Genomic DNA, 12,755 nt, shown 5'->3' on the forward strand with positions numbered 1-12,755 from the left:
AAACTTGACAGATTCTGCAAGACTCTAGAATGATAAATTCTTACAAAATCTATATCCCAGTTTGTTTTTTGATGATGGAGGTGAAGAATGTTGTCTTGCATATCACTCCAAAAGCCCTGGTCCAGTTTGGTTGATATCTTCTGACTGTAAAGGCCATAGCATACAAATATCATTTTCATTCTCATCAAAATATTTAATGATCCCCAATTCCATGGCCTGTGGATCATCCTGGAAGAGACCACTCCCATCAAAGGTGATCAGTCAAAGGAACTTGATTGAGGATTGATTTGCAGTGACCTTTCTCTCTACGTGGACTCGATCCAACACAGCAAAATAAATCCCCCAAAACATTTAAACTCTGTCCACAAAGTTATTAAAGTTTTACCATTAATTTGTTACCTGTCTGGATGTGTGGTTTAGTTGTAATCTATTGTGCTGTTGCTATGGCAACAGGGGAGCTACCGAAAAAAAAAACAAAAAAAAACCCTACACCTCTTCTGTTTTCTCAAATAAAGCAACAATCAGATCAATCTGGAAGAAAATGAACAGGGTAGAAAAGTCAGTTCACTGAAGGGGAAAGGACACACGATGCTACTCTTACTGGTTACTTCTGATTTGTTGCACATCACATTTATCAAAAACAACCTTCATAAGCCTCAGTCTTGCGAGGCAGTAGAGATCCTGTGACTGCTGGAGATTTGTGTGAATTTGAGTCCCTGATGTGGAAAATGAAGTATGGAGTGTTTGATCAATCAGCACTAACGTGTGTTCAAATTCTGGCTGGATCTGAATCATCAAGATGAAAAGTATTGCGTTTGTGTTGACAAAGTACGAGGTGAATCAGTATTTAATATCAGACAGTATGTTCATCACAATTAGGTATTTTGTGTTCCTACTAGTTCATTTAATATACTTTCTTTTCCTTTCAGGTAAGTCGTTAAAGTGTAAAGACTAAATTTCTGGTAAGAATCTGAGTACAGATGTCTATAAAAAAATCTTTCCTGAAACTTGGAGTTTATTCTTATGTGAACATGGGAATTATAAACTTATTGAAACATAACAAGGAAAAAAAAACCACTCCACTACAGGAATAGAGTTTATTATCTGTCATCTGTATTATCATTACAATAATCTTTACAGATTTTCATTTTTATTTATTGTTGATACCATTGTGTTTTCACAAACATTTCAACATAAAAAGGTTAGATTCACAGTGATGGAAAAAGTTAGAGAGACCACAATCTCATGAAACATAGAACAAAACGTGTGTGTCCTCCCAATAATACACACACACACACACACAGACTCACTCACTCATAGACTTACTGATTCATTCAATCACACTTTCTTTTTTAATCAGTGATTCACTGACTCATTCACTCACATTCACAGTCATTCAATCACTCATTAATTCACTCACTCATTGACTAACTGACTCAATCACTCACTCACTCAGTGACTCATTGTTGAAACTCACTGTTTCACTGGCTCCTACACTGATTCCTTCACTCACTCAGTGATTCATTAGCTCAGTCACTCACAGTCATTCACTGATTCATTCACTCACTCATTGACTCACTAAATCATTCACTCACCCAGTGATTCACTGACTCATTCTCTCACCCATTCAAGCACTCATTGACTCACTGATTCATTCACTCACTCAGTGATTCACTGACTCATTCACTCACTCTCTCAGTCATTCAAGCACTCATTGACTCACTGATTCACTGGCTCACTGATTCCTTTACTCACTCAGTGATTCACTAACTCATTCACTCACTTTCACAGTCATTCACTGATTCATTCACTCACTCACTGACTCACTAAAGCATTCACTCACCCAGTGATTCACTGACTCATTCTCTCACTCTCACTCATTCTCACTCACTGTCTCACTAGCTCAGTGATTCATTTACTCACTCAGTGATTCATTCACTCACCTCTTCACAACATATGTGCACTAATAAGTAAAACACAAAAGGCGCATCATTTAGAGTGAAAACTTATGGCCATTTACATTTAAAAATGATTCTTTTGGCACAGACACATAAAAATGGTAGGATTTCTCATGTAACCCCTTTTGTTAACAAAGAATCAGCACACAGAATATCAGTTGAGCAGTGTAGTATGCCTTTATCTGAATGTTTTGACTGTAAGGACCACTTGGGTATGCTCCCTTTTCAGTGATCGCATCTGTGTTCTTACATTTCCTTTTTTTTTTTCATTTTGTTATAAAAAGTACTTTTTTATTGACCACAGTCTTATCAACTTCTTTTTTTTTCTTTTCATACGCTAGAGAAAAATGGAAAGTGTGGTCATTAATGAAGTGCTATATATTCAAAGCCAGACGCTTGAACGTAAGTGCTTGGACGTGATAGATGATGATGAAAGACGTTGTTTTCACCCTCCCACCCAACTGACCCTAAATCCCTATAAGAGGTTAGTTAAAGTTCATGACAGTAAATTTGTTCACAATATGTGTATAGGGCTTTGGAGCCTTGCATGTATGCAGTCTTTAAATACCAAATATTTTAAATATGGTTGCACTGTCTGGAGTTATTCATTTCCTGTATGCTCATGAGAATAAGAGACTAATACTGCATGGTTTTGTAGAAAAAAAATACTAGTGTTTAAATCTGTAAAAGAGGCTTAGTTGTGATTACTCCATGAAGGGACTGTGCTTTCGTATTTCAGCCTTGATTTTTTTTTTTTTTTCTTGTTTGGCAAATGTCCTGATATTCCAATGCACTCCAAGGTTCTTTTAGTTCATGTAAATATTCCCTTCTGGAGTTTTATATGAATGTGTCTGTCTGTTATGATGAGCTCCATTTGTACAGTATGGCTTTTCCTGCATATCCAGAGAGAGGAAGACCTGTGCAAACGCATGAGCTACCCGGAAAGGATGCTGGGAAGACTGTATGACAAGCCTGCACCCCTTCCCTATCATTTCCTTTAGTTTTTATTTTCCAGTGTTGTGCTACCGATCTCTTTCTTCTCTCTCTTATTTACAGTCTATGTTTTTCTCAGTCCTCATCTGTCCCTGCTGCTCCTCTTAGTCCGTTCATGCAGAAGGGAAGAGAGGGAGCGAAGGGAGGCTCGGAAGGAGAGAAGCCGCTGAAGGGTGGTAGAGCGGCGATTCTCTGCAGGTGTGGAAAGAAAGTGGGTGATTTGGGGGCATGGTCCAGACGTGGCCCCTCGGCATGGCCGGTGGGCAGCTCCGGAGGCGCGTAGCGGATGGTGCTCGGAGCGTAAAGACTCTGAGGCCCTGGAGGGCCGAGAGCGAGAGGGTGGAACAGTACACGCCCGGCTGCTCCACCCGCAGCTAGTCTCTGAAGAAGCTCGTAATCAGGCGTGCGGCCTCCGTGGAGGGAACGATCTTCCCTAGGCAGGGGTGAAGCTGAAATGGGTGAGGGAGGGCTGAAAAGACCCTTAACTGGAGCTTCTGTGGTGACTGACTCAGAATCTTGGGATGGGGGGCTGCTGCCATTTATACCCCTATTGGACTGAGTGTTACTCCAACGCCCTCCAGTGACTGAACAAACTCCAACATTCAACATCTCCTGTTCAGTTTTAACGCTAGAGCTGGCAGTGCTGGTTACTACACTCTTCAGCTGCTGGATTACAGCACGACCGTTACGGACTTTCCCCGTCTCGCTGTTCTTCTTAGAAGCTCCCACATCGGTCTTCAGTCTCTTGCTGTTGCCATTGTGCTCCCACTCCTCTTCCTTGTCCTCCTCTTCCTCTTCATCAGCTTCACTGTCACTGGCTGAGTCTGAGGAGCCAGACAGGCTGTCCTCTCTATGCCGGAACACCTCGAGTTGTCTTCTTGTTTGTGGAGGTGTATTTTCAGGGCTGGAGTGGTGAGGCCTCTTCCTCCTGTTTTCTGATTGGTTAGGAGCAGGGTGAGTGAAAGAGTCTCTCCCTTTGCGCTCAGACTCATTTCGTCCAACTCCCCCTTTCGTCGGGTGGGCACCATTCGGGCCTGGAAAGTAGAGAGAATTTACATAATAAAGACAAAATGCAGTGTTGATGTACAGTATATATCTTTTTAAATATATATATATATAATAATAATAATACAAAAAAACTGGTACTGGTTTTAGTAGCCAGCAAGTGAATTTAGGAAAGAAACAAATAAGAGGAACAAAAACTCAACAGTTTGGTAACAGTGTGATTATGATACTGTTATGATAAGAGTTATATGTGTAATATATTGTTTATTCATGAACTAAACATGTGACTACTAAATCGTTCACTGCACATTAACTATTTAATAAACAAACTGCAACGTTTCATGCAGTGAAATAAATATATCACCAGTGTACTCACAAAAAGCCTGTTAAAATCATTCCATACAAAAGTGATATATAATCAATATATATATATACATGCATTGCTTTGAGAAAAATAAGTTAGTTATATTTGTTACAAACATGTTATAAATATATGTTCACACAAATGTACACAAATATACTGCTCAAAATGTGTAATAATAATAATAATAATAACAATAATAATAATTATTACTACACATTTTGAGCAATATATTTGTGTTATAATAATAATAATAATAATAATAATAATAATAATAATAATAATTATTATTATTATTATTATTATTATAATTATAATGTTAAATAAATAAACAAACAAACTAATAAATAAATAAATTTGAAAATCTGTATCTGCTACAACATTACTAAATACCAAACCTTTTCACCTCAGTGAAAGACAGTATGAATAGATAGAAGGTAAAACTGTATAATTCCAAGGTCTTGAAGTGTGTAAATGTTTGTCATTTAGATTATTAAATGCTGGTAATGGACGCCTCAGAAGTAAAGAAATGTATGTATTTGTAACTACATGCCATACCGTGTGCCTTTGGAGAGATCTCTCGAGTGGAAGAGCTTGCCCGAAGACGCTCGGCTTTCAGGCTTTCTGGGAGTTGTAGTAAATCCAGTGGCATGTCGGGCATCTCTGTCCGACTGAGCGAGGAGAAATATAAAGAGAAAGATTATATTCACACAAACTGTACATTTTGTTTACAGTCTGCGTTGAATTATTATTTTGTTAGATGTGAACATCAGGCTACAGCACAGGTGCTATTTTGCTCCCACTCGATTAAATATGCTTAACTGACTCATTTACAGCTATGAGCAATTAATAGACAACGTGTATTTTTCTCCACAGTATACGCAAATGACAGGGGATTGAATCATGTTACTCCCCCACCCTGTCTCTCATGCACACTGTACACACACCTCCTTTCCATGCAGAAACACACTTAAAGCCCTTGTTAAGAGTGCTGCTCCAACAGGGTGCTGTAGAAGTTAATTAGCTCTCATAATTACAGTGTTAATTAACTAAAACACCATTCAGCCAGAAAATCTTGACATCCATTTGGTGTAATTATATATCGCCAGCCCAATTATCATTGTAATTCAGCCTGCTCGTCTGGTTATTGTCTGCTTTATGTGTATGCGTGTGTGTGCGTTTGTGATGCACACATACACTCACAGAGACAGAGGAACTGACTAAGAGTTGTTTGAGCTTATTAGCATTTTTTTTTTACACATTCAAGCGTACACACACAGACCCACCCACCCACACAAGCACAAACGCAATGAGAGGGCAATCAGTGACCCTCTTCTTAAATAAAATGGACGCAGGGGCAGACAAAAATCTCCCATGAAGCCATTAGAGAGCTGACCTGAGTATGTAGTTGACCCAGATGACGTTGCGTTCATGGGGTGCTTTGTGGTTGATGGACACAGTGGCACATGACTGGACCCACAAATACCCGCCTCTCCTCTGCAGCCAGCGGTAGTAACCAGTCACAACCTGACCCTTCCTCAGCACTGATGAAACACACACATTAACAAAAAGGGTATGGCCACAGAAATCATCCCAGGATTACAGAATTCAGGCACCTGACTGAAAATTACATGCAACTCATAATGGCTAGGGGGCGCTGTTGACAAAACTGCTGTTGGACGCTTTCTCTTTGGATTGCTTTGGATAACGAGTGAGACTGAGAGCATCTGGCCTTTGTATAATCAAACTGTCAGCTTTTTCTTCATCTTCTGTGATCTGTCTACTTTTTTTTCGGTTTTTGCTTTGCTGTAATAACTTTCGTTTCCCATCTGTTAAATCCCACACCGGGCTTCACAAAGACTTTCATTGATCTTTGTGTTTGCTTTCTGCTTTCCCTGTATTTTTATTAGTTTCTAATTATAAGCTGTTGAGACTCTGGCAAATGTACAAACAATAAAAAAGGGAAAAGGAAAGGGAAAACAGAAAGAAAGAAAGGCTCACGGTCTTCGTGGCTTTGCCGGATGAGATCTAGGTCTTCCACATGGATGAAGTGGTAGCAGGTGTGTCCTACCACCTCAGCTGGGCTCAGGTCCATGTATTCTGAGATCCTGCATTAAACACATACAAACAGGTGACAAATGAAAGGAAACCAGGGATAAATGAGAGGGGCAGCACAAGGGTGTAAAATGTATCCTTTGGGGGCATTTTGTTTTGCTGCCAAGGATTGGGTCCACTTCTCCCCTTACAGTAACTGCAAATCAATACAAAGTTCTTCTGACTGATCTTCTTTCTATTGAAGGGTGGACTGGAACATTTCTGTACTGATGGCTGTGGTCACTTCCAGGATGACCCTGCCCCCATCCACAGGACACAAAGTTCACTTAATGGTTTGATGAGCACATAAATGATTTAAAGCCTATGCTATGGGCTTCACAGTCACCAAATCTCAAGCCGACTGAACTCTTATAGGGGATTTTGGTGTGGCGTGTTAGATGGCCATCATTATCAGAACTCTAACTAAAGGGAATATCTTTTAGAAGAGCTCTCTTCATCCATCTAGTACACTTCGGAGGTGTGTAGAAAATATGCCAAGGCACACTAGAGCTCTTCTGGGGGCTTGTGGTAGCCCAACACCTTACTAAGACTGTATGTCGGGTTTTCCGTTCATTTATCAACCGTCTGTATTGCTAACACATGCCATAAGGACAAAGGCTTGAACCAAGCAAACAATAATCAGATTTTAGCCAACTAGCAACTGACTAATCTCTACTCCCTGAGCAAATTGTGGTTAGATCCAAGCTGAGTCAATGATGATCGTCCACACAGCAAAATCCCAGGTGCTGAATTAACTGTAAAAGTGTATTTTCTGCAGGATGACTTTTATTAACATTCTATGTCAGCAGTTCTACAAGCAGGGTCCAGGAACCCCCAGGGATGCATAATATAACCAGGAGGTCTTCAGTTTTATTATTTTCTTTAATAATTTCTATCACAATTTACTGCTATCTATCTACATTAACTACACTATTTACAAAATGGTTTCTACAAAAAAGGTTTTAGGTAAAAGTTCATAGTGTGCTTATGTTCCTATGTTGGATCACTCTTTTAAAAGGAAGCCCTTAAAGTTCTCCCTTAAATTTTAAGGTTACCCTAGAGGTACAAAACCGAAAATCTTTTACATCTTTATTATACAACCTACTGTTTTATAGTTGTGTGAGTATAGCTTAAAAACAAGCAAAAAAGGTCAATTTGAATCTATCCGCAATTTACATTTTCATGGAAAATGCCATTAATATGATGCAGAATAAATAAATGTAAAGGAATCTCTGGTTAGCAAGGTTAAGGGTTACAGGTTTAAGTTTGGCACAAGATTTCACTGTGCATTTATTGTAACATAAGAAATAAATTACTGGGAAATTCATTTGATGAATTTGTTGAACCTGTGAGAAATATTTTTAAGAATGAATACGTTGTCGATTGTGCAGATATCAAGGTTAAGGTTATGTACCTCATGGGTATTTTTGCATTCAAATAAGCAAAAATCTCATTAAAAGAGTTAGTTTTGCTAATTTAAGTCATGATTTCAGGCTTTGTGCTTGTAAAAGCGCTTGTAAAGAAAAATCAATGCATTACATGTATATTATCTAATCTAATATTTCACAGCCATTTAGAGCAAAGACAGATCAGTGTTGTGTGGTGAGACATTACCTGTTCTCACAGTAGGTGATCTGGAGGTCCATGTTGACCCGAAACACAAACATGTGACTCTCCATGCGCACCTCGTTGAGAGTGGAGGGCGGGAGGGTATGAGCAAGAGCCACCAGTCCCATTGGCCGATGGAGTGAGCGTGAAGAGCCTGGGACCAGGGCTGGCCGACAGCGAATCCGGCCAGTAACATGGATCACCTGACAGGAAGTTAATTCAAAATGACATTTAATATAACTAATTATATTAAAATGGAGGACACTACTACACTAGGACAAAAGGCAGTGTTTCATTAGATAAAATTACTAATAGTAATTCAGCAATGCTACGTCAGGATTAAAATACAACAGGAACACTCTTAATACTCAGCAGCAAGGTGGTGTGATGTGACCTAACTTGAAGTGGAGTGAGTGTTTCCACCCAAAATTTTCCTATAACCTACAAATATCCTATTTTTAATTATTTAAATGACATAGTGTGCATTTTTTCATTAATGTTCCTGTTATCTGTTATAAATATTTGATCCTTCACCTGTCCCTTTTACACTTCTACCTCACCTGGCTTAAGAAGGATTGAATTATTATCTGGGAAAAGCTGGATAACAAAAAACACATAAAGAGCAATGTATGGACTTAAACAGAAAGCCACTGTGAGTTAAGGCAGTATATTTCTTAATGACTATAGTGGCTCTGGGAAACTGGGGCTGTATGAGAGCTTAGACTCACCTTATAACCAGAGGATTTGACATGTAGGCCGCGCTTAGTAAGAGTGGATTTCATCCGAACAAAGAAACCTCGCTCTGTTGGTTCATCTCCGGATGATAGCGGACTGGAGGGGGCTGTGGGAGAAATGACAGAAGAGTATATCATCTCACATAAATACCATATGTTCACAACGTGAGTGAAAAGTAACAAACAAACAAAAAAATACCTAACTCACTAATGATAAGGTTACCTGGTTCAGGTGTGCCAGCCAATGAGGATGTAGAGGCGGAACTTGAAGCACTTTCCTGGGCAGTCTGGCAGCCCGCCTCTGTGCGGAGGTGTGGCTTAATTCCCAACCGCTCTGCCATCTCCACATGGTCTGCAGGATGGATGTAGTCAAACACACTACTGCCTGTTAATTCCACCTAAAAACACAAACACACACAGTGAGTTCACAGAGCTTTATAACATTACACTGATCAGCCATAACAGTAACAGGTTCATTACAATGGCACCCTTGAAGGGGTGGGATATATTAGGCAGTAAGTGAACAGTCAGGTCTCAAAGTTGATGTGCTGGAAGCAGGAAATGGGCATGTGTACGGATCTGAACGACTTGGAGGAGGGCCAACTGTAATGGCTAGACACCAGAGTCAGTGGGCATCTAAACCAGCAGGTCTTGTAGAGTTTTCTGAATATGTGCTGGACAAACAAGTGTAATCCACGGAGATTTCAATTTATAGGACTGCTAACAACTTGGTAACAGATACCACAGAACACCTGCAGAGGTCTTGTGGAGTTCATGCCTCGATGGGTCAGAACTGTTTTGGCAGCACGAGAGGGCAGGTGGTTTTTAATGATATGGCTGATCAGTGTATATGTTCACATTGCCAGCCTTTTACTGTACACCTCTTTCCTGTCAATTAATGTCAGTCCTCTTTCACACCATTTAACAGCGACCTGTTTTAAGACCACTTATCTTGCACTGGCTGGATTTCTTATGAACTCTCGTTGAGGTCGTTGCATTTTATATTTTTAGTAAGAGTATGAGAGACTGCTGAGTTTGAAAATCCCATCAGTTTTGCTGTTCTTAATAACCGGAGACCATGGCACCTGGCACAGCCTATCACACACCATTCCGAGACACATAAATCTTACTCATTTGCCAAGTTACAGTGTCTTGAGCCTCAAAAAATGTTTTCATAGAATGCCTTCTCTAGTATATGATTAATATAAGATTAACATGTTTAGTTTGTGTTCCTTAAACAGAAATTTTCTAAAATACATACACACACACACACACACACTCACATGGTTAAGCTGGAGTGACAACTAACATCAGAGATAAAAGCAACCTCTCACATAAATCATTAACCACACCATAGCATGACCTCCATGTAATATTCTATTTGCTGCACATTACAAAATGTATAAGGAAAGTCAAAGCGCATAATAACTCAGGGTTATAGAACCTCCTGCCACATTTCCTATAATATCAGCTCGAAAGAACTGAACTAAAGCCAACACTTGAAATAAAATCTAAAGCATTCTTCCATCCACTTTCTGTCTATTGCAAAGTGCAATGCTTCAAAAGTTTAAGATAAGAGTAAGATTATGATAAAAGTCATACTTTTGTTGATCCCTTTTCCTTTCCGGATCAAGAAAAAAAAAAAAAAACTAATGGCATGGGTCAGATTTCATTCCATCTTGATAAAAAGCCAGTCTCTCCCTCACACCCTTGTCTGCGGGACATACCCATTTATTACAGGATTAGATCCATTTACTGAAGGATTTTATAGGATTTTCCGCCGGCCTTCAAGGACACTAATGCCCGCGAAAAAAAGGAGCCGGTTGGGTGAAATCGGACAAGGAAAAAGAAAGAAAGAGAGAAAGAGAAAAAAGTGATGGGGGAGTGGGCGTCTGAGAGGGATAACAGTTGTGGAAGCGTGTGTTCACTAATTGAGAGGTAAAACGGTGGAGGTACTTCATAGAGACAGTGGGCATGAGAGAGCTGATTTGGAGGACTTAATCTGGCCTGCTCAGCCTTTGAGAAGGTGGTTTAGGTGTAGAAGGTTCTGTGTCTCAACGGGGCAGTTAAAAAATCTGCCGTTCACAGATGGAGCAGCAGAGAATGAGTGGGGATGAGAGGAAAACAGGGTGGTGTAACAGACACAATAGGAAATAAAGGATGAGAGAAAAGGCTTTAGTTAGTGTAAGAGGAATAAGGAGAGAAAAGAGAAGGCGGCGGTGGTGATGGGGTTGGGTTAGAATGGGGGGGGACATGATATAAATAATAGCAGTGTCTTTAATATGTATGAGGCGTCCGGGCAGTCGTCCACAACACACTTTCAGTTTGGCGCTGACTGATGGGGGAGAGATGGAGGGTGAGAGAGAGATAGAAAGACAGGGAGTGAGAGAGAGAGTGGAGAGGAAGAGGAGAGGAAGAGGAGAGGAGAAGAGGGAGAAGGTGCCGCATACTAACCAGGCCCGGATCAATTCCCCACCCTGTCCAGCCTGCTCCACCTCCCTGGCACGGCTGAGAGGAGATGCGAAAAGAGCAGTAGCTCAGCCCCAGACCTCCACCTCCCCCACTTTATACCTCTGAACCTCTTTCTTGGAGCTCATCCACCTATGCACCTCATTCTTTGGGCTCCAAGTGCAGCCAAATTATCTCCACAGGCAGCAGAGGACGTGGCCCAGAGCTGAAGGTGCCTGACCCGGCCTAATCTGCCTAAGGAACCCTACAGGCTAGTAAAAGGTCAACAGGGATTAACCATGAGTGGGGGAAGTATACAAGGTTCCTGGCTTACTGATGATCAATTTAGGTCTCCAACTCAAACAGATCCAACATGGATTGATGTCTGAGCTTGTTTGTCATTCTGTCTCATCCCGACGCGTAAGGCGAAAATACCGATGAGGGATTGCCATGTTTGAGAAAAGTGGCGCATTCATTTTGAGCCATCTGCACATGGATAATAGGGGAAAAAAAGCTTATTCTATTAATGCATTCTGCTCTCGCAGATGTCCAGACTCACAGTGCTGTTTGAAACATAACCAAACGAGCCAAAGCATGGCAAAGCTATAAACTGCCATGGCCCTAAAACCCAGCTGAGTAATCTGCTATCAACTAGATGACCTACACATATTACTAAAACAAAAGCACAGGAGAAAAGCCAAATCAGTGAGCCATTCCTCCTTTTACGCCCACTCAATAAGTTCTCTCTGAGCAATCACTTATTTTCTTTCCCCTCTACGCTATTCAATCCCTCCTCCTAAACATATCTGTTTTCCCTCGCTGGCTCTCCACATTTCTCACTATCTGTCTTCCCATCCCCCTCACAGACTGTGTGTGTGTGTGTTTCTACATCTTACAATCAATGCAGCTTTTAAGATGCCTATCGATTTGCTCCCGAGACAGACCCCGGCTCGCTAGGGCAACACTTTGATTGCTGTGCGAGTAATTACTGTTATTATTTATGCATCTGGGCGAAATGGCAGGACTTAACATTCCCTGTACAAGAGGCCACAGGCAATCAAAGGAGGTGAGCACCTGGTGAATGAGCGCATAACAGAGAGAGAGAGAGAGAGAGAGAGAGCATGCAGAGACAAGGATATTCCTTAAGGTTTATTTCCTTTTCTGTTTTGCACAAAACCCAAACAGAAACCTGTCTATAGAAAGAACTCACAGGGCTAAGTGTTAAGACAACCATTTCTGTGTGTGTGTGTGTGTATGTGTGTGTCTAACCTGTGAGAGGCCCAAGTAAATTGACACCGTCTCAGAAATGTAGAGGAAACGTCCTTCTTGACTGACCACGAACACAAACCCATCCAGAGACTGCAGAACGAAAAGAAGAGGGAGATTTCCAGACACCAAAACATACACTGCCCACGTGATACCATTCAGGAATAAACACAAAACCAAACATTTCTTACTACAGCAAATTATTTCCCTTGAATATATAAATAAAGATAGAGACATTTTTATAATTAAATATTATATAATAATTAATGGAAAACACCAGAGGCCCAT

At 40.6% G+C, this 12,755-nt stretch overlaps 1 protein-coding gene across 1 annotated transcript in view; it reads right to left on the minus strand.

Annotated features, from left to right (window-relative positions):
* Nucleotides 1-1,070: 1,070 nt before the first annotated feature.
* npas1 (neuronal PAS domain protein 1) overlaps nucleotides 1,071-12,755 on the minus strand; it is a 37,209-nt gene continuing 25,524 nt past the window's right edge. Inside the window, exons 5-12 of the mRNA XM_058413711.1 lie at nucleotides 12,471-12,560; nucleotides 8,977-9,151; nucleotides 8,748-8,860; nucleotides 8,026-8,222; nucleotides 6,319-6,425; nucleotides 5,714-5,861; nucleotides 4,876-4,988; nucleotides 1,071-3,985 (exon numbers count right to left, since the gene is read on the minus strand). Of these exons, the coding sequence (XP_058269694.1) occupies nucleotides 3,027-3,985; nucleotides 4,876-4,988; nucleotides 5,714-5,861; nucleotides 6,319-6,425; nucleotides 8,026-8,222; nucleotides 8,748-8,860; nucleotides 8,977-9,151; nucleotides 12,471-12,560 (1,902 nt within the window). The 3' untranslated portion in view covers nucleotides 1,071-3,026. The remainder of the gene's footprint in view (nucleotides 3,986-4,875; nucleotides 4,989-5,713; nucleotides 5,862-6,318; nucleotides 6,426-8,025; nucleotides 8,223-8,747; nucleotides 8,861-8,976; nucleotides 9,152-12,470; nucleotides 12,561-12,755) is intronic.

Source organism: Hemibagrus wyckioides, linkage group LG17 (assembly GCF_019097595.1).
Source record: "Hemibagrus wyckioides isolate EC202008001 linkage group LG17, SWU_Hwy_1.0, whole genome shotgun sequence".
Lineage (NCBI taxonomy): Eukaryota > Metazoa > Chordata > Actinopteri > Siluriformes > Bagridae > Hemibagrus > Hemibagrus wyckioides.